This window comes from Pleurodeles waltl, chromosome 7 (genome assembly GCF_031143425.1).
Source record: "Pleurodeles waltl isolate 20211129_DDA chromosome 7, aPleWal1.hap1.20221129, whole genome shotgun sequence".
Classification (NCBI taxonomy): Eukaryota; Metazoa; Chordata; class Amphibia; order Caudata; family Salamandridae; genus Pleurodeles; species Pleurodeles waltl.
The window spans coordinates 544,030,395-544,055,191 of record NC_090446.1 but is presented as its reverse complement, the minus strand read 5'-3'; the positions used below and the strand labels follow the sequence as shown (position 1 = coordinate 544,055,191).

The 24,797-nt window shown below is 45.6% G+C and overlaps 1 protein-coding gene across 2 annotated transcripts in view; it reads left to right on the top strand.

Annotated features, from left to right (window-relative positions):
- PFAS (phosphoribosylformylglycinamidine synthase) overlaps positions 1-24,299 on the top strand; it is a 546,904-nt gene extending 522,605 nt beyond the window's left edge. For both annotated transcript variants that reach the window (XM_069244293.1, XM_069244295.1), the window contains 5 exons: positions 1,714-1,805; positions 2,183-2,297; positions 6,893-7,051; positions 7,558-7,710; positions 22,868-24,299. In XM_069244293.1, the coding sequence (XP_069100394.1) occupies positions 1,714-1,805; positions 2,183-2,297; positions 6,893-7,051; positions 7,558-7,710; positions 22,868-23,190 (842 nt within the window). In that variant the 3' untranslated portion in view covers positions 23,191-24,299. The remainder of the gene's footprint in view (positions 1-1,713; positions 1,806-2,182; positions 2,298-6,892; positions 7,052-7,557; positions 7,711-22,867) is intronic.
- The last annotated feature ends 498 nt before the right edge of the window (positions 24,300-24,797 follow it).

Sequence of the window (24,797 nt, the reverse complement as noted above, 5' to 3'; positions counted from 1 at the left end):
AAGGACTCCATGCAAAATATTGACTGATAATTGACTTCAGTTTACCGCTATGCTAGCTATGAAGAATATCTTAGAGGAATGTGGGTTCTATCATTTACGTACACCTCTGTATCACCCACAAGCCAATGGGAAAGTTAAGCGATTTAATAAAGTGTTTGTGGAGTGTATTCAGAGTTCCATTATTATCAGGAGTGAACTGTGTAAATGCTGTCAGATTTCATTTGGTCCTATCGGACTACTCCACATTCAATGACTGGCAAGATTCCTTTTGAAATTGAGAGGAAGTAAAGTGGTGTCTGGTTTGAGTCCATTTTGGATGGTGACGTTATTAGACCAATAGTGTGATGTTATCTCATGAGCAGGTCGGCGAAGAGTTATAGTGTCAAAAATAGTGCTTGTTTTGCAAAAGTGAAGGAAACTCTTAAGAAGATCCAGTTAGGTGTTTGTGTAGGGGACTGGGTTCACATTAAGGAGTCTTCATTTTTAAGAAAAGGGGCTTCCAAGTTAAAAGGTAATTTACAAGTAATAGAGGTTAAAGGCAATTCAGTGTGTGTGACCAGAGGATGGTGGTGGAATATATCACGTATAGCTAAATATAGTTACTTTCATCAGCATGTGAAAAACATTGATGTAACTTTAGGTGCATCTGAAGGCAAGTTGTTGTTGGGCACTCAGCATTACGGTAATGAGTTCAAACAGGTTAAAACTGGTTGAAGTGCGTTCAACAATGCTCCAGCTATGGAATTTCACAGAGGGATTCCCTTGAGACTGTTAAATTGAACTGACAATGTTGTATTTTCCCAAATGTGTTAGAACCATCTTTATTTATTAGCATTTTGTGTTTTATGGGCAATTTTTTAAATATTATTTTATCTCAAGAAAGGGAGATATGTGGCATCCTTACATACATTCTCTGAGCTGATGATGCATATCAACATTCTCAGCTCATTGGATGATGTAATGTTCCATTTTAGAATGCATGTGTGTTTTTATTGAAATGAGTTCAGTTGATGTCCATCCCCTGGGCCCATTATATCTTGTATGCTGAGATTTTCATGCTACATTAAATGTGAGTCTATATCATCGAGAAGTTGGAGTGTTTGGACACAAGTTCTTTATGCTGAAGGTCATCTTTAGTTTTAAAAAGCATGGTTATGCAGTTAGTGTAGTAATTGCATTGTTATATGTTGTGCAGTTACATCTAGTATCAGTATAGATCACAGTGGCTGATGGAATACTTAAGAACTTGAGTTTGTGAGATATAGATTTACCATGGTGGCAGCCAACGTGTGAATATAAAAGGTGATTTGTGGTTAAGAATCATCTACATTTGGGAAGGAGTGTGAGACGTCAAAAAGGATAGCATCAAAGGGTCATGTCTTACAGTAAAAGATAGTGGAGATGACTTGGTCGCCATCAAGTATAGGGGAAGTTAGTTTTATAATATTTTGTACTTCCGGCAGTGCCACGTTCTCCAGGAGCACCTTGACGCTGTTAAATCAGTTTAGTATGGAAGATGCTGTGCGTTCCGGTTATAATAAACTAGTTGTTTAGTTAAACTCTACTATTAGAAAATATATTAATTTGCTCATATTTTAACTGTTTATGCATGATGAATCTCTTATAATTGTGTCAGGAGTGTATGTTCTGTTTGCAAAGACTTCAACAGTGCACATGCTGTGTACATAGTAACCAGGTTTTCTTCACTAACAGGCCTGTTTCCGCCTCGAGTTGCCGTCCTGAGGGAGGAGGGAAGTAATGGAGATCGTGAGATGGTTGCTGCCCTACTGATGGCTGGCTTTCAGGTGAGGTGAACACTGTTTGATTCTCTGTTCCAGTATACAGAAATTGTGCAGTATTGTAACTCTCCAAAGCAGAGAGCCTCTTGTGCCGTTCTCGTTCCTGTAGCTTTAACATGGCCATGGAAAGCAACATTCTTGTAGCTGCTACAAAGAGCCTATGCATTTGTCTGTTCCTGTTGTCTTCCCCTGCAGCATTTCTTGTTCTATCTCTCGGTATGTGAATCGGAGCTCTGGCAGGGCTCAATCCACCAGTACTGCATTTTTTCCTCTCCTGCTTCCCTATCTTGCAGGAGTTGTGGCAAAGCAGAATCTGATTGTTTGTGTCCTAGCCTAAGCCAGGCCTGTCCTTCATGTTGCTTACCATGTTCCCTTTTTCTCAGGTGTGGGATGTGACCATGCAGGACCTCTGCTCAGGCGCAATGACCCTGGACTCCTTCAGAGGATTGGTTTTTGTTGGAGGATTCAGCTATGCAGACGTGTTGGGATCTGCTAAAGGTAAGTCTTAAATAAACAATAAACTTGCGTAGTGTACTAGAAATGATTTTCATGTAGCACTCATCCTATTACCATCCAAAGAATGGAACGCTTAGTAAAGCCCTTCAAATAAATTATTTTACTGAGTTGCAAGTACTTTGCATTTTACTGGGAGCTCAAACATATATGTATGCATTTAAAATTAAAATTGGTATTGGCGAATGCTATCTTAAATGCTGAACGAAATCCTATGTTATCTGAATTTTACTGACCTACTGTTCTTATTCATAAACATACCATATTGATTCATAGACATACCATACTGTTTCATAGACTTACCATACGGATTCAAAGACATACTGTATTATTTTATAGACATACCATACTGATTCATACACATACCATATTGTTTCAGACATACTTTACTGATTGATAGACATACGTTATTGTTTCATACACATACTGTAGGAAAGTACCCTCTTTTTGTCATGGTTAGCCCCGTCAGAGGGCTTAGACTGTTTTCACTGGGATCCTGCTAACCAGGACACCAGTGATTGTGCCCTCTCCCTCCTAATTTGGTTACTTTGGACCATTGTGCACTCCACAGTTAGCATGCTGGTGTACCCTTATAAGTCCCTAGTATATAGTACTTAGCTACCCAGGGCATTTGGAAACCAGAAGTCCCCCATGGGCTGCAGCATCTATTATGCCACCCATGAGAGCCCATGCAAAATGTCTGCAGGCCTGCCTTTGAACCCTGCATGAAAAGGTGCATGCACCCTTTCACCACAAGTCACTACACCAGGTCACTGTAAGCCAACCTGTGGTAGGCCCTTCCAGTCCAAAGGGAAGGGTGCAGGTTCCTGTGTGTGAGGGCACCCCTGCATGAACAGAGGTGACCCTACGAACTCAGGCTCAAATACAGTGGACTTGGTAAGTGTAGGGAAGCCATTGTACCCGTGTACTGGCCACAGGTCACACTACCTGTGGTGCAGCTACATAATGGTAACTCCAAACCTTTGGTGTCATACATGTCCTATCCATACCTCAATACTAATGCTAGGATTGGTGGTATGAATCCATGCACTCTAGTGACTCCTTAGAGAACCCCCAGTATTGCTACTACCAGCCTTCCAGGGTTTTGCGAGCTGCCCATGCTGCTGCCACCACTCAGACGAGTTTCTGCCCTCTTGCTAGTTGACCACCACAGGCAGGGGAAGGCAGAACAAAGGATTTCCTATGGGGAGAGGGCAGCCAAACCCTCTCCCTTGAAAATGTGTTCCAAGGCTGGGAAGGTGTAGCCTCCCTAAGCCACTGGTTTGCTTTGAAGGGCACATTTGGTGCCCTCCTTGCATAAACTGGTTTACACCAGTCCAGGGATCCCCAGTCCCTGTGCTGGGACAAAACTTGACAAAGGAACGGGGAGTGACCACTCCCCTGTCCATCACTACCCCAAGGGTGGTGCCCAGAGCTCCTTCAGGTGGCCACTGGGTTCTGTCATATTGAAAACAAGATGTGCAGGGGCCCCTGGGAGCATCTAAGTGGCCAGGTCAGGCAGTTGACATCAGTGACCCCCTCTGATAGGTGGTCACTGTGCTAAGTGACCAATCCCTCTGGTAGGGCTATTTAGGGACTCTCTTGCAGGTTGGTCCCCAGATTCAATGGGCATGAGTCCACCAGGACTCCTCTGCATCAGCCTCTTCTGCTCCTGGCCACCGGAACCAGAACTGGACACTTCAAGAACGAACAAGACTGCAACTCCTAAGACAACCTCGCCGTACAGCATTGTTTCCCCGGCTCCTTCCAGCAACTGCAATATTTCCACAGCTGTGCATTCTCTGGGGTTGGCAAGACTTCAGCTGCACCAGGAAGGAAGAAGGAATCTCCCTTGGAGTGAAGGAGTCAGTCCCCTGCATCTGCAGGCACCTACCGCAATGACATCCGGCTGTGTGGATCTGCCCTCCTCTGGAACTATGTGGATCCTGCAACACAGGTGGTGGCCCAGAGTGGTCCCCTTGGTCCTCATTGCCCTCTTTCCAGTTTGGGAAATGGTCAGCCCTTGCCTCTCCTTGCAGGACAGTACCTCTGTGCACAGCTACTCTTGCAGCAGCCAAGGCTTGTTGACTCCTGCTCCAAGGGATCTTCAAGGTCCAAGTAGCTCCGGCCACCAGCACTTTATCCTTCCAGATGTCTCTGCTGCTCCTGTGACGGGGTACTCCTCTTCAGGTGTCCTGACTGTCCCTCACTGCAACTTACTGTGCCTGCTGCCAGTGGGTAGCTTATGGGGCTGCAACTACTTTTGCTGGCTCTCCCAACTGCTGAGGGCATTTGCCCAGCTTTGTTGGTGGTCTTCTTGGCCGCTGACCAACTGCAACCCGGCAACCGATGTGGAACTTCATCTGCATAGCTCTAAGGTCTTCTCTGCAGCTTCTTGGCTCCACAGCTGACCTTCCTCCCCCCTCCCATCGACCTGGATCTTCATCCAGTGAAGGGTGGATAGTGGCTCCTGTCCAGTGCAGGCACTTAACCATGGACAGGACTCTGTCCCCTTTTTTTGCAGGTCCTCTTCGCCCAGAATCCACCCTTGGGTTTCTCTGGTCTGGTCCTGTTCTTGCACAGCTCTTTTTTCAAGTCCTTGTTAGTCCTTGGGAACATCAGGTACTTACCTCTGCTCTCCTGGTCGCTGGAGGTCACCTAGGTACTAACCTCTTGGATCCCGTGTTCTCTCAGCTCCCCTCTAACGCCTCCATATCCTTAGGTGGGGGACTTCACTTCACATTCCACTATTTTAGTATATGGTTTAGCCCTCCCTAGGGCCCCAGCTATTTTCTTTAGTTCTTACCAATGCTTGTTATTTCCTGTGCTAATTCCTATAAGTAATCTCGTTCAGTGGTACTGTAACAAAGTACCTTTATTTTTGTAACACTGTGTGGTTGCTTTCAGGTGTGATAAGTTACTGTGTGACTGCTGTGGTATTGCAGGTGCTTTACACTCCTCCTAGAAAAGTCTTGGCTGCTTATCCACAGCTACCTCTATAAACCAGTGGCTTCCTAGACACTGTCTTCATTCACTAATAGGGGTTCATAGACATACTGTATTGTTTCATAGACCTATCATACTGATCTATAGACATACCATATTATTTCATAGACATACCATACTGATTCCTAGATATACCATATCGATTCATTCTCGTCATTCTTATGTTACGTTTTTATTTATGGTTTTGTAGTATTTATGTTGGCATGTCTGTCTGGGTTTGTTTTCTTCTCATCTTATTAATATTTATCCATATTTATGTTTTAGATAGTAAGCAAATTAAGTTGCATCCATTATACTTCTGCATATATTATAATGATGAATGCGCATTCTCACTTCAATGCCTGTAATGTTTGTGCACTAAGGGGCAATAGATGATGAAGAATTATTAGTCCGATGAAAATATCTGACTGTTGTGTTATCACAAGCACCCCTGCAACATTTTAAGTTCCTTCATAAATTCTCGCCTTTAAAAAAAAAAAAATCCTAAATGTATATAAAAAAAACAAAAACACATCTAGCGCTGTTTGAATGAGCGATTGACGACAGGAAGAGACCCTCAAAACATGGTTTAACATCTGTATTCTGTTTTATATTTGTGTGTAAAAGTTCATTAATATTGAAAACAAGGAGTTTATTCAGAATCCTGAGTAAGGGGGTATTACCACGTGCAGCAAGAGTAAATAGGCATATTTGAGGAGTGTCTGTCCATACAAATGCATGTCATGAAGTTTAATGACATTATATATTCACATTGGGGACTTTATCCATGAGAAATTAGTATGTATTTTTTTATTTCGACAGCATGTTTTGCCATTAATGTGTCCTCGTCTGCCGTTCGTGTTGCCTTCCAGCTCCATAGTAGTCTGGCACTTTCACTCACTGATTTCAAGGATTCTGGCAGACCATACTTGGTTGACTTTTTGAGCTATAAATTCAGGAATATATTACTTATTCTAATGTTCATAATAGGACTGTTTTAATAATTAATGGGAAGTTGAGAAGAACACAATGTTAAGTCCCACTATTGGGAGGGCTGTGTGACCACTTGATCACTTTCAAATGAACGGTAACTCCTTCCATGAATTATGACCATTGGGGATAAAGCTCTTGCCTAATTTTTTCACATATCCAGTGTTCATTCAAATAAAGTTGCGCTTTTGATGCATGGCTCTCTGACAGATGAAAATGCTTTCCTAGAAAATCTGGGGTTTCTGTTGATCAAGTCATCATGGTCTTCTCTAAATCACTCCTAAACGCAACCTACTCCTTATTTTCATTTGCTGAATACTGATCTCTATACATCAGCAGTTGACAGAAACATGCATGTGTGAAAATCTACATAAGCCACCAATCTGAAAAACGAAGTAACTTCTTACCCCAACCCTAACGTTTTGACTCCTTTGAAGTGTACCCCCTTTTCAACCCTTTCTGGAATCGCTCATGTGTACTCTCTTGTGCATATGCTGTCGACCTACAGTGGGCACATTTCACTTCTGTTCATTTTAGAAACGATTATGTCAGTTTGTGTACCTCTCTGGCGAAGAGGTAAATTCTTGTTCCTCATTCTTTTCTAGGGTGGGCAGCTTCAGTAATCTACAACGCCACTGCCCGTGCTCAGTTTGAAGCTTTCCGAAGACGCAGAGACACCTTCAGTCTTGGAGTATGTAATGGCTGTCAGCTGATGGCTCTTCTGGGTTGGGTGGCACCCGATGCACAGGAGAATGAACAGAAAGGTGACTTCAGAAGCACTAATGCCATTGATTTGATTGTATGTATGTGTATCTAGTGGGGCTACTGTTTACTTCAGACTGTAAATATAAAGGACGTGTTTAGGGGCCCATCTGCACTGTAGTAGTCATTCTGTCAATTTAAGTGTATTAGCCCCAGGTTTGTTTTTAAACAGTCACTTGGTTGCTTATTAGTAGATCTTTCTGATGAATGTGCTTTTGGATCTCCGTGAGAACATGAACAGTCCGGCACAATGTGAGCGACGTCTGATAGCTTAAGTTCTGTTTCTATTTGTGAACTTTGTAGGTCAGGAGAACACATTAAGGCTGGTTGATGGTGAAAACTAGGTTATTGTTGATTTAGTTCAGTACTGGGTAATTGTCTGAATGTATACTTGGGCAAATGGACTTCTATCAGATGAGTGTTACTACTCATAGTGCAGGGCTAAACAGGTGGTTGACAATCCAAAATGCAGCACACTTTTTTTAAGCACCATTATCTTTGGTCACAGATGGAGACATCAGTCAAGGCGTCCTTCTGAGCCACAACCTGTCTGGGAGATTTGAATCACGTTTTGTCAGCGTGGCTATCCAGGAGAGCCCTTCCATTATGCTGCAAGGAATGGCTGGCTCGGTCCTTGGAGTATGGGTTGCACATGGAGAAGGTATGTGGACATTTTCATTTTAGATCTGGTAGTGCAGTACATTTATGCATTTCACTCTAACCCTAATATGAAGTTGAGTTACTAGTGGTAGGCAAGTTCTTAGTATTGTGTTTTTTTTCATAGTTCATCTGTACACTTAAAACAATATCAGGGCAGACGGAATATGAAAAGGTGAAGGTTACTTGAGAAATAATTTCAGGCTTGATCACCTATTTCGGTTTCTCTTTTTGGTGTTCATTCATTTATAATAATCACTTGTCCCCACTCGAAAAGGCATCAAGACACTGCTATATAAAAAAAATATAAGAAATAATAAAACTGCTAAAAATTGGAGAAATACTATATTCATGTGATTCTTGTTACACTTCTTGGAAAAACTTAGGATGGTCCTACTGCTCTAATCTTGTTGATCCCCACCTTCTGCAAACGTGACCATTGGTCTGCTAAGAAGATTGCCAAGTATGGTTACGGCTTAACAAGGTGCAGTAGCAATGTTTAACTGATCATGGTAGATAGCAGTGTAGATTACAGTAGCTCACAGGTAACCACTGTATCAGGTTGGCGGCATTTGCTTGGGCGTACAACTTTTTACAACAGCGGAAGTAGTTTGGGGTTCTGCAAATCAAAACAAAGTGAAACCACTGGTCAGACAGCTACATTCTGCAATTGTTTTGGGAGTCAATGAGACACTACTTTAGTGGGTGTACTTTCTCACTTGTTAACTGGCATGACAACATTTGTTTGTTTTACATACAAAACAAGAGAAAATAGAAAGAAAACTCATCATTCTGATGGATCTGTCTTCCAGCAGATTCTTCACTGTATGAGTTATCTTAATGGAGAAGCTGAGCAGGTGGTGTTTGGCAGATCATGGGTGGGGGCCTTCACCCCGAGGTGGCGCACAGCTTCTTCTAACAGTGGGGAGAACCCTGTCTCGATCTTTTCGCCACCATCGAAAATGCACAATTTCAAAAGATTGGCATATTGAAGTTTCTGTAGGGAAACCCATTATGGGAGGCATTCTGGCTGGAATGAACACATTACTCCTGTACTCCTTCTCGCCCCTGGCTCTCCTGTGTTTTGAAAAACATCAAGAACCACCAGGACCACGTCTGGATTGGGCTAGGAGAGTGTGGTACCAGAAATGTCTAGGCATAAGAATCTATCCTCCAATCAAGCTACCACTTCACAAGGATCTTCTGATGCAGCAACAGAGCAGAGTGCTCCACCGAAATCTGTGCACCCTACCTGCATCGAGTCTGAACGGCGGAGACTGATTGCATTTAATCTGCCACTTGAAGTGGAGGAGGTCTTCCTTGCGACCTAGCGTGCTTCATTTAAATACTCTTACAGTAGGCACAGGGACAAATTTTTGACCTAGTGTGGGGCACGTAATACTGACCCCTTAAAAGCAAATCTGTCGGACGTCCTTATGTTTATTGTATCTTTGGTCCAGCCCGGCCGTGCATTGAACACTATTGAAGGTTATTTGCTTAGCCTTTCTATGTTTACTGGACCAGCTGTCCTTGTTTAAATAAACTGTTGTGGTGAGATTTATTAAAAGTTTATGACTCAAGTTCCCTCCCAAATAGTTTCTGATGCCACAGTGGGATCTTAACTTGGTCTTGATGTTTCTCATGTGCACATCCTTCAAGCTGATGCATTGATGATCGTTGTGTCTTCTGATCTTAAAGACTGTCTTGCTCATTGAGATTACATCAGCTTGTCCCATGAGTGAACTTCAGACACTTTCAGTACAATCGCCCTCAGCTCAAACAGCATTCTTGCCAAAAGTCATAACTCTTTCACACATTGGGCAATCCATCACTCTGCCAGCATTCTTTGCTACTCTCACCCTTTGAAAGAGTAGAGGAGGCTCCATCGACTGGAACACACACGGCTTTAAGCTTTGTAGTGATTACACCAAGGGCCAATAAGTGGATTGTCAACTTTTTGTCGGGTTCTTTGAAGCAAAGAAAGGAAAAGCTGTACAGAAGAGGAGCCTGTCGAGGTTGGTAACCCTTTTAAATTCACATTTGCTTCACAATGGCTAAGAAACATCCTCCAGAAGGTCTGTCAGCCCTTTCCACCAGGGATAAGGCTACTACTACTGCATTGGCATGTGGAGTGTCAGTGCTTTAAATCTACCATCCTGGGAGGCATGGCTAGGCACCATCCAAGATGGCTCAAACCTAACCGAGATCTGACACCACTGAATTAAAATCCCCAATCACCCATTCTTTGATCTGCACCTACCCACTACAAATGGTGCCCTCCACTGCTTGAAGCAGCCAGGGATCTGGCTGTGTTGTTGCAGGCCAGTATAGGCCCCTGGAGACTGCTGGGTAGGCTGGGAGGCCTGCGAGATTGCCGGCCTGAGACTGACCTCTGAGACAGGATCTGCGGCTGGGTCTCACGGACCCCCCACCCTTATTTGCTGACTGACCAAATACGAGTGCAGAGGCATCAATTACGGATCTCCCCGGAAGCCTGCAGGGTCCGATGCTCGGGGAATGGCAGTGCCGGGGCAGCTGGGCGTCGCAGAGACACAACACAACATGACGCAGCCGTGCAGGCCCGAGCGGTGATGGGTACTGAGGCCTGTCCTCATCAGAGTGGCTCCGATGGGGAGCAACAGCCGGGAGTACCTTTGCCTCTCCCCACCAACAATTAACCTGAAAGGCAGCACGGCTGCACTGCAGCAGCTGCAACGGAGAATAATGGGCGAGGAGGAAGGCTGCGAGTTGAGGCCTAGTTAGAAGAGCCTTGATCGCTCCTTGCATCCAGCTCGGCTGGGCACAAGTGCACCCCCTCCACATTGATAGATGGCTCCACCACAGGTGGACGCTGAGACCCGTTTAAGGAGAGGCCGCGCGAGAACTGCTGATGCCTGCTTGGCCTGAATTTGGAACTGTGATTAGGCACCCAGGGACCTGTTGCCTGCCTCACCAGATAGCAGTTGCAGTTGATTCCCTAAGTGACCCTTCACATCCCAATTGTTGCCAGGGTCTTCATGTGAGATTACCACAATCATTTTTTTTTCCCTGACTTCATGTTACATGTACAGCGGCAAAGGCGCAGTTTAGATGAAGTCAAAAAAGTGCTTCGGGCCCAGGAATTTAAGTACATGATTCTTTACCAGGTACACCTAAGGTTGATACCAGAAGGTAAATCCTAGCACTTCTACCAAGGAAGCTTGGGAGTGGGTGGATAGATGGCGCACCCCTGGCCAACAAAACAAGCAGAGGGACAATCAACCGAGCGCCACAGAGCCAGACCTGACATGTGGATCATCCAGACCCCCAGCAGGGATCGGAGCCCCAGGCAGGGAAGTGACCTATCTGGCCCAGATAACTCCTGGGTTGATAGAAGTTCTGCGCGCACAGGTGGACTGCACTAATGCAACCAGTGATGGGCTGGGAAGGATAAGAAGCCTTGACTTTGAGGGCAGTGACAGGTGCTAGTTTAGCCCTGTCTGTTACCGTTTGCCACTGAGAAGGGGGTTCATGATCATGAGAGTCTTGAATTTCAGAGGTATAGAACAATGGAATGCGAAGGGAGTCAAATTTCAAAGTTCTTTGTTGTTATTTTTCAAGGTTGGTTGGGGCAGCACTAGCCAACCCACCAAACTGAGTGTGAATGTTCAGCGACAGGCATTCTGCAAGTTGGGGAGGTGGGCAGGCTAGCGGGGAGGGTGGTGCTTGTGTGGGGGAGATGCATGTTACAGGTTTGTATGTTTGGTAGTGATTTTTAGCCATGCTCATGTGTATCGGGGTCACAGCTGTAGGCAGAGACACAGGGAACACAACACAACTCACTCACTCACTCACTCTTCCCAGATGAGGATACCAGCACTGTGAACCTTAAAGGTCTTGACGTGGAACGTCAGTGGCCTGGGCAGTAGGATCAAACGCACCATCGTCCTCCAATATCTGCCTAGGCACATCCCGGACATGGTGCTATTGGAGAAAAAATAACATCTGCCTGGCTGCAATATATGGTAACCAAAAGATTAGTTTAAGTTTTAAATATTCCCTCACTTTGGAGAAATTGCATCTCTTTTCAGTGTCTTCTCCTGACTGGTACAGATCAGGCTGTTCAAGGTGTTCGGTAAATGTGAGTCAACTTGTCTTGGGTGTCCATTGTTGCTCGGCTATGCACAGCACAAGACAGCGAAGTGGGAGTGGTGTATTTCATAATGATGGCTGAAAAATCCATTCAGCAGGGAAGGAATGACGATTTTTCCCCAGCCTACCAGATGGTAACAGTATCTGGGTAGAACAGCAAGGAAAAAGGGCATACAGGTGTCACTTCCACAGAGGATGTGGACAACGTACTTAGAAATCAGCAGTCAGTGCAAAGCTATATACAATGTCCTCAAAAGACATTAGTTATTCTGCACACCATTTCATGGTTTGTTCCACAACCACACAAAGCACCTATATCTCTGTATAGATAGTAAGATTCATAGTTATGGAGACCTGTCGATATTTCAGGAATAGGGACTGGCTGTTACTCCTGCTATATCCTCATACTGAAGGAGGATTGAGACCTTTTCCTTATTTTCGATCTCTGCTCGCTGAACATTTTATTGCGGAAGGACAAGTTCAAGATGCTGCTATTGGCATAGGTTCTGTCTGCCCTGGACCTAGGTGACAGGATGGTGGCTTTTAACCTACATGATGCCTACGTTCTTGTATCTGCCCTGCAGACCCACAGATCCAACTTTCAGTTCAAAATAGTCCAGGAGTATTTATAATTTGTGCTGCCTCACCAGTACCCCTCGAATGTTTCAATTTACTCCTACCTTGACAACTGGCTGTTGAAAGCAGGCTCATAACAGTTAGTTGGAGACTACCACCAGATGACAGCAAACCTTCTGAAATATTTTGGGATCACTATCAGTGTGTTGAAGTCATACCTGACATCTGCACTTTTGGGCCTTCCATCCGTCACAATGAGACAGGACATTTGGGCTATGTTGCTTATGTTTCAGCCTCTGTACTGGGTCTCGGTGAAAGCGAGACTGAGGTTTCTGGGTCACTTGGCTTCCTGCTTGTCGACTATTCCAGGTGGCATATGCGGGTTCCGTAGTGGAACCTGACGTCCAGTGGGCTCAGCACCAAGGAAACCTGTGGATTCCATTGAAGATTTAAAGGAGACTGCACTGGACCTGCAGTGGTGGCTGCTAAACCACAAATGGACTAGTGGTAGACCCCTCTCCCTGCCCCACCAAGGTTATGGTGGTGACAAATGCGTCAGGGCTGGAAAGATCATCTGGGGGAGACCTAGATATGAGGACTCTGGCCACCAGAGGAGACACATCTGTACATCATAATGTGGGAGTTGCAGGCCATTCACATGGTGTTTAAAGAATTCCTACCATACTTCGAAGGGAGGTTCAGGTTTTCACGAACGGCAACACCACCAAGTGGTACTGCAACAAGCAGCACAGGGTGGGGTTCTGGGTTCTCTGCCAAGAGGCACTTCTACTGGAGTGTGAGGTCATTTCAATGGTCATGAACCAACTGTCAACATTTTTTAACACCAGGGCAGATAAACTTTTTGTGGCGCCTGGCAGATCAAGAATGGCAGTTACATTCCAGGGAGCTAGAGGGCACCTTCTGGGAATGGGAAGAATCACAGCTAGATCTTTTCACCACCATTGATCATGTGCAGTGTCAAAACTTTTTTGCGCTGGAGTTTCCAAGACTGTCGTCTATCGGAGATTCATATCAGATAGAGTGGAACACAGTACACCTGTATGCCTTCTGCCACTGCCTTTCCTGCAGTGAGTTTTTACGAATATCAGGTACAACCAAGCCCATTCATCCTAGTGTCTCTGGGCTAGGCAAGGATTGTGTGGGACTCAGAATTTCAGGCATGAGCATTAATCCTCTGATCAGTCGCAATACGGACCAGTTATCAGTCAGACTAGCAGATCTCTTGTTGTTGGCTCTGTCTTCCCAGCAAGGACTTGCAATGGGCGCCATTAAAGGTTATTTGCCATACCTTTCAGCCTTTTTTCTTTGTTCAAATTACCTTTTGTTATAAGGTTTCTAAAAGGTTCGGCTCATATGTTTCCTCCCAAACCCTTTGTGATGCCACAGTGAGATCTCAGCTTGTTCCTCACTTCCCTAATGTGCACTCCCTTCGAACCAGTACAACACAGCTGTTGCCTGACTCTGAATACCATATTTCTGATTGCAGTAACTTTAGCTGCTCGCATGATTGAGCTCCATGATCTCTTGGTGCAACCTCTTTACACCACCTTTTTCCCAGGAGTTGAGGACCAGGGCAGCCTTTTTCATGACCTCTTTTCACCTTTGGCCATCCATAACTCTCCCAGTGTTCTTTTCTCTTTTTAACCATCCACAAGAGGAGAAAAAAATACATTTTGAACTTTTACATCAGTCACACCAAAGACCGTCAGGTGGATGATCAGCTTTTTGTGGGATTCTCTGGAGCATTCTTGATATCGGTTAGGCTGCAATGTGAGCATCAGTTGACATGTTCACAAAGCACTACTGTTTTGACAGCCAGGTCTGATGAGAAGGGCTTGGCTCCTGATCAGGTCTGCAGGATGTTTTGATCTGAGCTCATCCCACTGACCCATGGCCTTGGGAGGATGTACTTTGGTATCTGTTCTATAGGTGAGAAGTCTGCCGTTAGAAGTGTCTATCACAAACGCAAGTTACTTACCTTGGGTATTGCCCTTTTCTAGTGGATACTGCTGCCAAGTTGTGCTGGGCAACATCTTTAGGGAGCAACATGGACGCCAGATGTGTCATCACAATGTAACACAAGGGGCTACTGGTGACATTAGTTATTTCTATCCATGCCTTTGTAGATGTGGGTTCCTGAGCCTGAACAGTTTTTTCATGTGTTGTTCTGAATGTTTTTTGTCATTGAAGAACGTTTTTGACACCAGACCTCCCCCCCAAAATCCTCCAGCTTCAAGCAGTCACTCAAGGCAAATATTGATTACAGACTCCCATACCCAGATGACTTTGATGCTTGCGTAAATCACATGATGCCTTAGCATGCAACCTTTGTGGCCTCATGTACCTAAAGTCTATAAGGAAGAAGAAAGTCAAATGTATGGCTTCATAAAGGAATAATTCAAAATCTCTTTCCTGATCGTAGTAAAGGGAATTCTCTACTATCCCACCTAGGACCTGCTCTCCCCAGTGGCATAACAAAATGAAAACAGAAGTAATAACGTAATTTGTATTCTTCCACGTCTCCTCACAAGAAACCTAGGAAGCCTCACCTAGTCATGATCTTTTTTAGCTTTACAGGACCTACCACAGGTCTCCTCTAAAAGGACTCTCTGCAGAACAAATCTTTGCCTTCCAGAAGATTGTGATAGTGTGTTTCCTTCAACATTCGTGTGGTGTGCCACCTAAAACCTCCAAGGTTAGAGCTGGTTTAACAACGTCTGCTGATGGTGCAGCCACCTTTGTGAAAACCTTTGGAGCAAAAGCCAACCTGAAAGGAAAGACTTAGAACCACACATGCAGGTCTTCTAAAGTAAACTTTGACATTTTCTGTAATACTTTCAAATTATGAAATGGAAAATACATGTCTTGAAAGTCCTGAAATTCTTGTCAATCCTGCACTGGATGGGCTTGATGTGTGTTTTGATCTTCTTCTTGAGAACTTGTTTGGTTGTGGAAGATCTAGTATAGGACAGAAATGTCTGCCGATCTTTAGAATAAGGAATTATCCACAAAAACATCCCTACACAGCCTTCTGACAGTGGAACTGGTTTGTACGCACACATCTGTGAGAAATTTTGTATGGGTTGAGGAGGGCTAGTGCGGTTCTTCCAACAGCATAGAGAGTACCCTTGACTTAAAATCGGAAGGGCCCACTGGTCTGAGGTTATCTTGGCTCCCTTCCAAGGGAAGGACCTTGGTTAACTTGCCTCCCAAAACAACATGCTGAGATTCCAAGCCAGAATGGAAGAGGACTATGAGGTTTTGTTGCTCTGGTTGTAGGAAAGGCAGCAGGAGAAACAGCTGCCATTTGTCCATGACCTGCACCTCCACCCCTGAAAGGAGAAAAAGCTTGTTAGGGAGGCTGTATCAAGCCTTAAGGCTATGCTGATTGACAGCTATAGCCATTAAATCGTCTGTGCTGCTGGTGAAACATTTGAGACAGTGAAGTCAAACCGAGGGCCCGAATATTTGCTTGACTCTGAATAATTCAAGATGAGCCTGCTTTCTCTCTGGGCAGTCTTTGCTCATCAAAGGACATATAATGCAGCTATGTTTCCATGTCTCAGGAGAACCCAGATGTGTGCTTCCTGGGCTCTACACTGGAGCCCATAGATAGATTTAATGCTCCTTTTAGTAAGGCTGTGCTACAGTCTTTCATGGTATGACCATTTCTTGTGTGTTCTTGACTTACTTCCTTTAAAGATGCTTTGCTTTGAAAGTACTAAGAAAGCTGTGCTTGTGCCAATCCATTAGAAGAACTAGTTACCTACCTTATTAATATTCTTCCTCATGGATGGTCCTTCTCCAGATTCCTTAAAGTCTTCCCAGTTACCTCTTGAGGATAATTATTACTTTCCTTGGTGGTTTCTTTATTTTGCTGTCTTTTCCTATAGAGGTTTAGAAAGAGGGTGGTACAAATGTGCTTTGTGTCTCCTTATATGTTGCGTTGCCATTACATCCAGTGCCAATGCGCTACCCTAAATTATATTAAATAGTATCACCTCATACCAGTGACTTGTTAAGACAAAAAATCCAGTCTCTTGTGTGCCTGGAGGAGGTTAAAGTAAAGAGTCCTATGGAGCTAAACCATACATCAGGAACAACATTAGTAATATCTGATAGAGCCTTCTAGTAGCAGATTCCTTACCTTAGAATTTCACCCCAGGCGTCAGACTGGATCCAGAGACTTTTCCTCAACCAGTACCTTTGCGCCCCTTTAGGTGACGTAGGTCGACTCCGTGTCATGTCGTTGGCATCGTGGTCACTGTGATGACATTTGGATCGAATATAGGCACCTCCTCGATGTGGCGATGTCAGTTATTTTCTTTCCGCGCCACGCGCTGATCTGGAGAAGAGCTACTGTGTTCACTTTTTGAGCGGCTTCAACACTTTTGTTGAATTTTGTGATGACTGTTGGTGCGTCTAGGGATGCCCCCAAAGGCCGGGTTTAAGCCTTGCTAGGGTGGTCACCGAATAATGTCAGTGACAGATCTGCATCGGGTCTCTTTGTGGTGTCTGGAGCGCTACTACGACCCAAAGTCATGTTCCGAGTGCCAGGCCATGCACCCGCAGGCTTTGAGGGAGCAGTCACTAAAGCTAATGGTAGCCCGGTGCTCAACTCTGCATCATTCCCGGTCTCATTCGAGAGGAAGTTCTCGAGACCAGCTGCAGAGTCAACACCACAGGTGGTTTTCGGATAAGAAAAAAGTCGAAGGCGGACAGGCATTCTTCGACCTCACCCCGTCGCTAGAACGATGCAACACAGAAAGAGGATCGATGCTTTAGGTTCTGTCTGTGGAGCCTACTTCTGGGTCTGCTCCATGAGCCGAAGCGACCCTTGCCTAACTACAAGAATTTTATGTGCCTCATTTTTGGGCAGCCCGACCCCCCCCCCTGTGGCACCTTCGAGGCCTCAGGAGTCAGAGGGGGGGCCCTTTGGGTTCCGCTACGGCAGTTCCAGCTCCAGCCACCAAGAGTCCCTACAGATCCATGCCCAGATCTGCGCCGGTCACACCACTGAGACCTTCCCTGGTGAAGTCGGACAAGCTCCTGATGTCAGTTGGGCCCACAATCGATGTCTACCCGATCCTGATCCTCGACGACCCGGAGCTGGAACGGCATCGGCCGACGCCACTTCTGACTTCGATGGGGCCTAGCTGGCCCAGGTTGGATTCAGACCCTTTTTTCTATGGGTATGAATGAGAGAAAGGGTTGCTGGACCCTTATAAATACCCGCAAGAAGACCCAAAAATTGACTGGGCTCAGAAATTGGGCATGGCCATTTGTCTTGAGACCACCCCAGACACTGGCATGCTGTCTCATATTAGGGCTATGGCGGAGGGAGCTTCTTACTCCATGGTGGTCAGGAGGGCAGCTGAGGTTCTTGGCCTTGACCTGCCTACTATTGCGGTCAGGACTAATCTCCTGACAGAGGTGCTTCAGGCCAGGCGTCTGCTTCAGAGCCTCTCATTCCATTAAATAAAGCCCTCACTGATGTCCTTCTGGGTACCTGGTCCAAACCCTGGCTCCCTCCAAATGACCCTAAATTCCTGACCGAACACCCCACGGCTGAGAGCCTGGTCATTCAGGCATCTTTGTCGTCTGGCGCATTCCCTTCCGCTTCCCCGGATAGGGAATCAAAAAGACTGGACCATCTTGGGAAGATGTTTTCTTCCTCCAGTCTGGCATTGCGGTCGGTGAACACCGCATGCCTCTTTGGTCATTTTAGCCACCTTTTGTGGGATACAGTTGCGCTAGTTCTGCTGCAGATCCCGGAGGAGGACCGTGTGATCATCTCCCAGGCTGTGGTTGATGGGAGAGATGCGGCTGAGTTCACCATTCGATGTGGGCTGAACACGACAGACTCTTTAGGTAGATCATTTGCCTCGACAGTGGCATTACAACACCACGCCTGGTTGAGAACGTCTGGTTATTCAAAGGATGTCTAGCAGACGCTCATGGACAGGCCCTTTGATGGCTCTCATCTCTTCGTAGATAAGGCAGACTCCGCGCTAGAGAGATTTAAGGACTCCTGGGCTACAGCTTGGTCCCTTGGAGTTTCCACAGCCCCTTGTCCACAACAGTCTGCCTTTCGCCCCTTTTGTGGCCACAGGAGGGCTCCCTGCCGCAGCCCTTCCCCAGCCACCATGCTGCGCATGCCATTCAGCCTCTGCGTGGCTGGAGACGTGGAATCCTACAGGCTTGTGGGACAGGAACCTGATGTCTGCCCAGTCCACCCCTTCCCCGCTGCAGCCTTCAAACCTTCCTAGTCTGTCTCCCCCACCTCTGACTAGTTGGTGGCAGGATATGCCATTACCTGCCCCTCTGGGAATCCATCATGGAGGGACAGGTGGTTTTTGCAGATCGTTCAAAGGGGCTGTTCTCTCCCCTTCGAGACTTCCCTTCTTGCCATGCCTCCATCTTTTGGCCAACTGACGGAGGATCACTTGGCACTTCTCTGCGAGGAATTTGCGTCTCTCTTGGCCAAGGGGGGGCCATAGAGAGGGTTCCTTCACCAGAAGTAGGCTGTGGTTGTTATACCCGCTAATTTCTGGTGCCCAAAAAGGACTACGGCTTACGTCCTATCCTCGACCTCAGGACCCTCAATCTCTTCCTCAGGAAGGAGAAGGTCAAAATGCTCACCTTGGCTCAGGTCCTTTCTGCCTTGGACTCAGGAGACTGGATAGTGGCCTTGGATTTGCAAGACATTTATTTTCATATCCTTTCCTTGCCTTGCCTGGCCACAGACGTTACCTACGATTTGTGGTAGGTCACGACCACTTTGTTTACTGTGCTTCCCTTCGGCCTTACCAGCGCCCTTCGGGTGTTCACGAAAGTGATGGTGGTGGTTGCAGCTCATCTGCACAGGTCCGGGATTTCAGTCTTCCCCTACCTCAACAATTGGTTGTTGAAGGCGGACACGCCCCAGACAGTCATCTCCTGCCTTCAGACTACGGCGAACCTCCTACACATGCTGGGGTTCACTATAAACATGCCGAAGTCACACCTGACCCACTCTCAAACGCTCCCTTTCATTGGAGCTGTTCTGGACTCAGAGCAGTTTCAGGCTTATTCTCCCGATCAACGTGTCTAGGATATTCAGGCTATGATTCCAATGTTTCAGCCTCTATACTGGGTTTCAGTGAAAATGACTCTGAGGCTGCTGGGCCTTAGGGCCTTCTACATCCTGCTAGCGACACTTGCCAGATGACATATGCGGGCTCTGCAGTGGGACCTGAAGTTTCAGTGAGCGCAGCATCAGGGGAATCTCTGACATGGTCCAGATCTCGGAGAGGCCTGTGAAAGATCTGCAGTGGTGGCTTTAGAATCAGGATTGAGTCACAGGAAGACCCTTTCCCTTCCTCAAACAGATTTTACAATAGTGACAGACGTGTCACTTCTTGGCTGGGGCAGCTACATGGGAGAGGCTGAGATCAGAGGCATCTGGTCTCCGGCGGAGTCTGGATTTCACATCAGTCTGTTGGAGCTCTAGGCGATCAGACTTGCATTGAAAGCATTCCTTCCCTCTATCAAAGGGAAAGTGGTGCAGGAGTTAACGGACAACACCACCGCCATGTGGTACTGCAACAGGGTGGTGTGGGGTCCTGGACCCTTTGTCAGGAGGTGCTGCGCCTCTGGACATGGATGGCACATCAGGGCTTTTCTCTGGTGGTTCAACATCTGGCGGGCACCCTGAGATCCAGAGCAGACAAACTCAGCCTTTGATGCATAGTCGATCACAAATGGTGTCTCCATCCGGAGATGGCGCAAGGCCTCTTTCAGCAGTGGGGCGAGCATTAGTTAGATCTGTTTGCCTCTGCAGAGAACGCATGACGTCTGCAGTTTTGCGCATTGAAGTTTCCACGGCGGTTCTCGCTCTGCAACGCTTTTCGTCTTGAGTGGAGCTCAGGCCTCCTGTACTCTTTCCACCAATACCCCTTCTTCCCAGAGTTCTAAAGAAGATCAAGAACGACCGGGTCCAAGTCATCCTTTTGGCTCCAGACTGGGCACAAAGAGTATGGTATCCAGATCTATTGAGCATGGCACAGATACTCCAATCAGATTGCCCCTTCCGGAGGATCTTCTGTCGCAGCAGAAGGGGGCTGTTCTTCACCCGAACCTGTCCAGTCTCTGCTTTCTTGTGTGGAGATTGAGCCGCGGAAGTTGACAGCTCTTTGATATTCCACCCAAAGTCTGCGATGTTATCTTGGCAGCCAGGCATCCCTCCAACGGTATACGCCTGTCGTTGGAATATTTATGTGGCATGGTGCACAGACAAGTCAGTTGATCCTCTCTCTGTCTCTCTTTCTAAGGTCCTTTTGTTCATTATCTACTTAGCCCGTCAGGGTTCTGCCTTGGGCCCTTTTAAAGGCTACTTATTGGCTAGCTCAGCTTTTCTTAGGTTGCCGTTCTCTTTTCAAATCCCCTATTGTGGGGAGATTCCTCAAAGGTCTTACTCATTTGTATCCTCCTACTCCATTATGCATCAGTGGGACCTCAATCCTGTCCTCACCTAACGTGTGCTCTATTTGAGCTGTTACACAATTGTCCTCTGCGGCTCCTTACCATCAATACGGTCTTTCTAGTGACCACTGCTCGCAGAGTGAGTGAGTTTCAGGCTCTTTCTTTGAAGCCTCCATTTTTATCTGTACATCCTGACAAAGTAGTGCTACGCACGAGGACTTCCTTCCTTCCCAAGGTTGTCACACATTTTCACGTGGGCCAATCCATCGCTTTGCCTACTATTTACACACCCCTCCTCCTTCCCATAAGGAGGAGAATCTCCACCGCCTGGATCCAAAAAGTGTTCGTGTTCTATCTTAACCACACTAAAGATTTCCAGATGGAGGATCAACTCTTTGTTTGGCATGTGGGTGCGAAAAAAGGGAAGGCGGTGCAGAAGCTTACCATCTCACTATGGGTGCTTCTCTGCATCAAAATGTGCTAAGCTTTGGCAAAGAAGCAACCTACAGAAGGTTTGCGTGCCCACTGAATTAGAGCAGCTGCTGCCACCAAAGCGTTACTATGCAGAATTCCTGTCCTGGACATCTGCCAGGCAGCAACGTGGGCATACTTGCACACGTTTAGTAAACATCACTGCCTGGACAGTCAGGTCCGGAGAGACTGCTACTTTGGTCGTTCAGTCCTGCAGGACTTTCTAGTATGATTTTGGTTCTCAGCCCTCCGAGGATGGTATTGCTTGGGTATCTATTCTAAGGTAAGGAATCTGAAACTAGAAGTCTCTATCAGATGAACAAGTTACTTACCTTCAATAACGATTTATCTCGTAGAGGCATATTCTAGTTGCAGATTACATGGCGATCCCCCCCCCCCCCCCGCTTGCAAACTGATTTCTAGGGACAGGGATTCCCCTTTTAGGGCCATAGCTCTGGCGCACCACTTCAGTGTTCTTCATGGCTCCGCGTTTTGGCATGGAAAGTCGTGAAAAGAAACTGACGTCACCCAGGCAGCACCTATATTTCACCCGAAGTCATCCCAGGGAACACAACGTCAATGACGAACGTGGGGTAGAATGACGCCACCTAATGGAGCGCAAGGGTACTGCTCGAAGAAAAGTCTCCGGATCCAGTCTGACGCCTGGGGGAAATTCTAAGGTAAGGAATTTGCAACTAGAATGTCTCTAACAGATAAATCATTACCGAAGGTAAGTAACTTGTTCGCTAAGTAGCTTTTTTGTAGTGACAATTCATCATTTCATGTAAAAAATAAAAAAAGATATCTGTTTTGTGCATATCACCAAGATGACTGTTAATTTGTGAATGGTTGAAAAATTCACTCACCATAAAAAGCAGACGAGACCCTGGGAGTCTGGTCCACACTAAATAGAACCATGAACAAATAAACATAAACCTAAGATAGCTGGAGTGCATCTTTATCAGCTCTTTTGCTGCATACTTTTGGGATCCTGGCAGGCAACTGAGCACCTTTTACTCTATCATCTTATCCCGCAAAGGTTGATTTTTTTTCATTTTTTTTTATTAATGGAGATTAAACAAAAAGCACATTTCACGTAAATTGCCTGCGGTCTAAGCAACTATGTAATAGAACTGAAACAAGTAAAATTCTTCGATGGGAGAATATTTCTTGGAGTGAATTGAGGAAGTCGCTTGAAAGGTGGAGTATGAGAGGACTTGAGACTGAGTTTGGTGCGTCAGTCTGAAGGAAATGAGGGAACTTTGCAAAGAAGAGGGCATTCAGAAAAGATGGAGTAGGAGATCTTTGCACAAACTATAAGGGCATGTCACCACTTTCCAAAGAGTTACCCTTGGTATAGTAATATAGCGGGTAACTCTTTGTATGCTCAGGACCACTTTAGTTCATTGTAAGGGGCTTCATATTTGTTACATTCCTGCACAATTAAAAAAGATAGTTTGATTTTTAATTCTTATATTATCCTTTTGCCACTCCTGCAGGTTTAATGCGGTTCCGTAATGAGAAGATCTTGCAAGATGTAACATCATATCAACTAGCCCCTATACGGTATACGGATGACTGCGGAGAGCCCACCCAAGAGTACCCTATGAACCCTAATGGCTCACCTTTGGGCATTGCAGGGCTTTGCTCATCTGATGGCCGTCACCTAGCTATGATGCCACATCCGGAGCGCTCTGTCCTCACCTGGCAATGGCCTTGGATGCCTGAAGACTGGCGCCACTCCCACACCGTCTCACCGTGGATGCGCATGTTCCAGAATGCCTGTGAATGGTGCCTTAAGAACCCGAGTGGCAGCCTTTAATGAGGATTAAGCAGAGCAAATAATGCCTTTTCATTACAGACTTTTAATCTGTGTCAACCAACTCTCCCAGACTCTGCATGAAGAATAGTTCTTCTGCATGTGCACTCTTGAGAATGACCTAACATGTCATAGAGGAGGCATGTCACACATCAGTTTCCGCATCCTCATGGAAGGGCAGTTGAAGTCCCTCTTAAGTGAGGGTTGCCCACTTTTCAGGGAGAGTGCAAGGATGCATTAGCAGGGCATCAGCATTCCATAAAAGACTACTTCTTGTGTGCTAATGTTTATTTTTTGTGAAATGTTTTGTGCAATCTTTTCTAAAGTGTCAACCATCAAACCCACACTGTGTGTGTGCTGCAAAGATGCTGAAAATCATGTGGCCTGAGGGAGCCTGAAAGGTCCTTCTCCCACCTTCACATTTCTATTTTTCTACGGTTTAGTTCTTGTGCATAACTAAATTGTATTGTGCCAAATTAATAGAGAGATTCTTTGGGGACCTGTTGAGTCTTTGAACGTTAAAGTAAAGTAAATGCTTACTGGTGAGTGGTTCTTATGTGTATCTATATATAACTCTTCAGATACATAACTGCATCGTATAGGGGATTTCTGGGAATCAAAAATTATCTAGGTAAGAGGATCTCACAGCAAATTGTAACAGCCACTTCTAACTTTTCTGAAATTGAGTAGTCGTATCTAGGATGAAGCAGTATCTTACCTCCTGCTGTTCCAGATTTCTCCAATTTAATGTGACACCCCTGAGCCTCTGAGCTCCAGGTTGGAGGAGATCCAGCATAATAACTGATCTTTATGACTTCAGTCTCCAGCGCTCTGAACTTAAGTTGACCACCGACCTTGTGGTCCTAAAGCCTAGCCGTCACCAGGAAGAGCGGCCTCAGGGTTCCCTAGTATTAACCAAATATGCCTGCAGCACTGAAAAACTGACGAACATGCATTTGCTACAGATCTAATACTACACCCCAGATTAGTTTCAGTCCTGCGATAAATGTATCCGGCTGCATAACTAACACCTAAGAAAGGTTTTGCAATACGGACTTTCTAAGAGATTACACAGAAAATATTGCTTCAAATAAATATATAGAAAAACTGTTCCCTTACATTTTCTTCTTCACTTTGACCTACAATGTAAACTGTGACTGCAATCAGTGAGAGGAAGAAAAAAAAATGATTCTCTGTATCCATCAATAAGAGATGAAGCTTTGATACAAAGTATTTATTTGTAAACAAATTGTATTTCTACTCAGGTAAAGGAAATTAAACACACTGAACATCAACAAAGGGCTACAATGTTCAATGGCATGTGTGGCTATATATAGACATGTTGTGCATACTCCTGGCATCTAGTGTTGGGTCCGGAGTGGTGCAAGTTGTTGTTTTTGTTTTTTGTTTTTTGCTTGTCTTTCGAGTCATGAGATCGAGTGACTCCTCCTCTCTGTGATGCATGGGCATAGACTCCTTTATTACATTGTTTTCTCTCCACCGCTGGGTTTGGACGTGTGTGCCTCCGCTCCGTGTCTATGACTCTGTTCGGTTTGGTTTTCTGTCTCTCTTTTCTGTTCTGATGGTATTGTGTTTGACTGTGCCTTTCT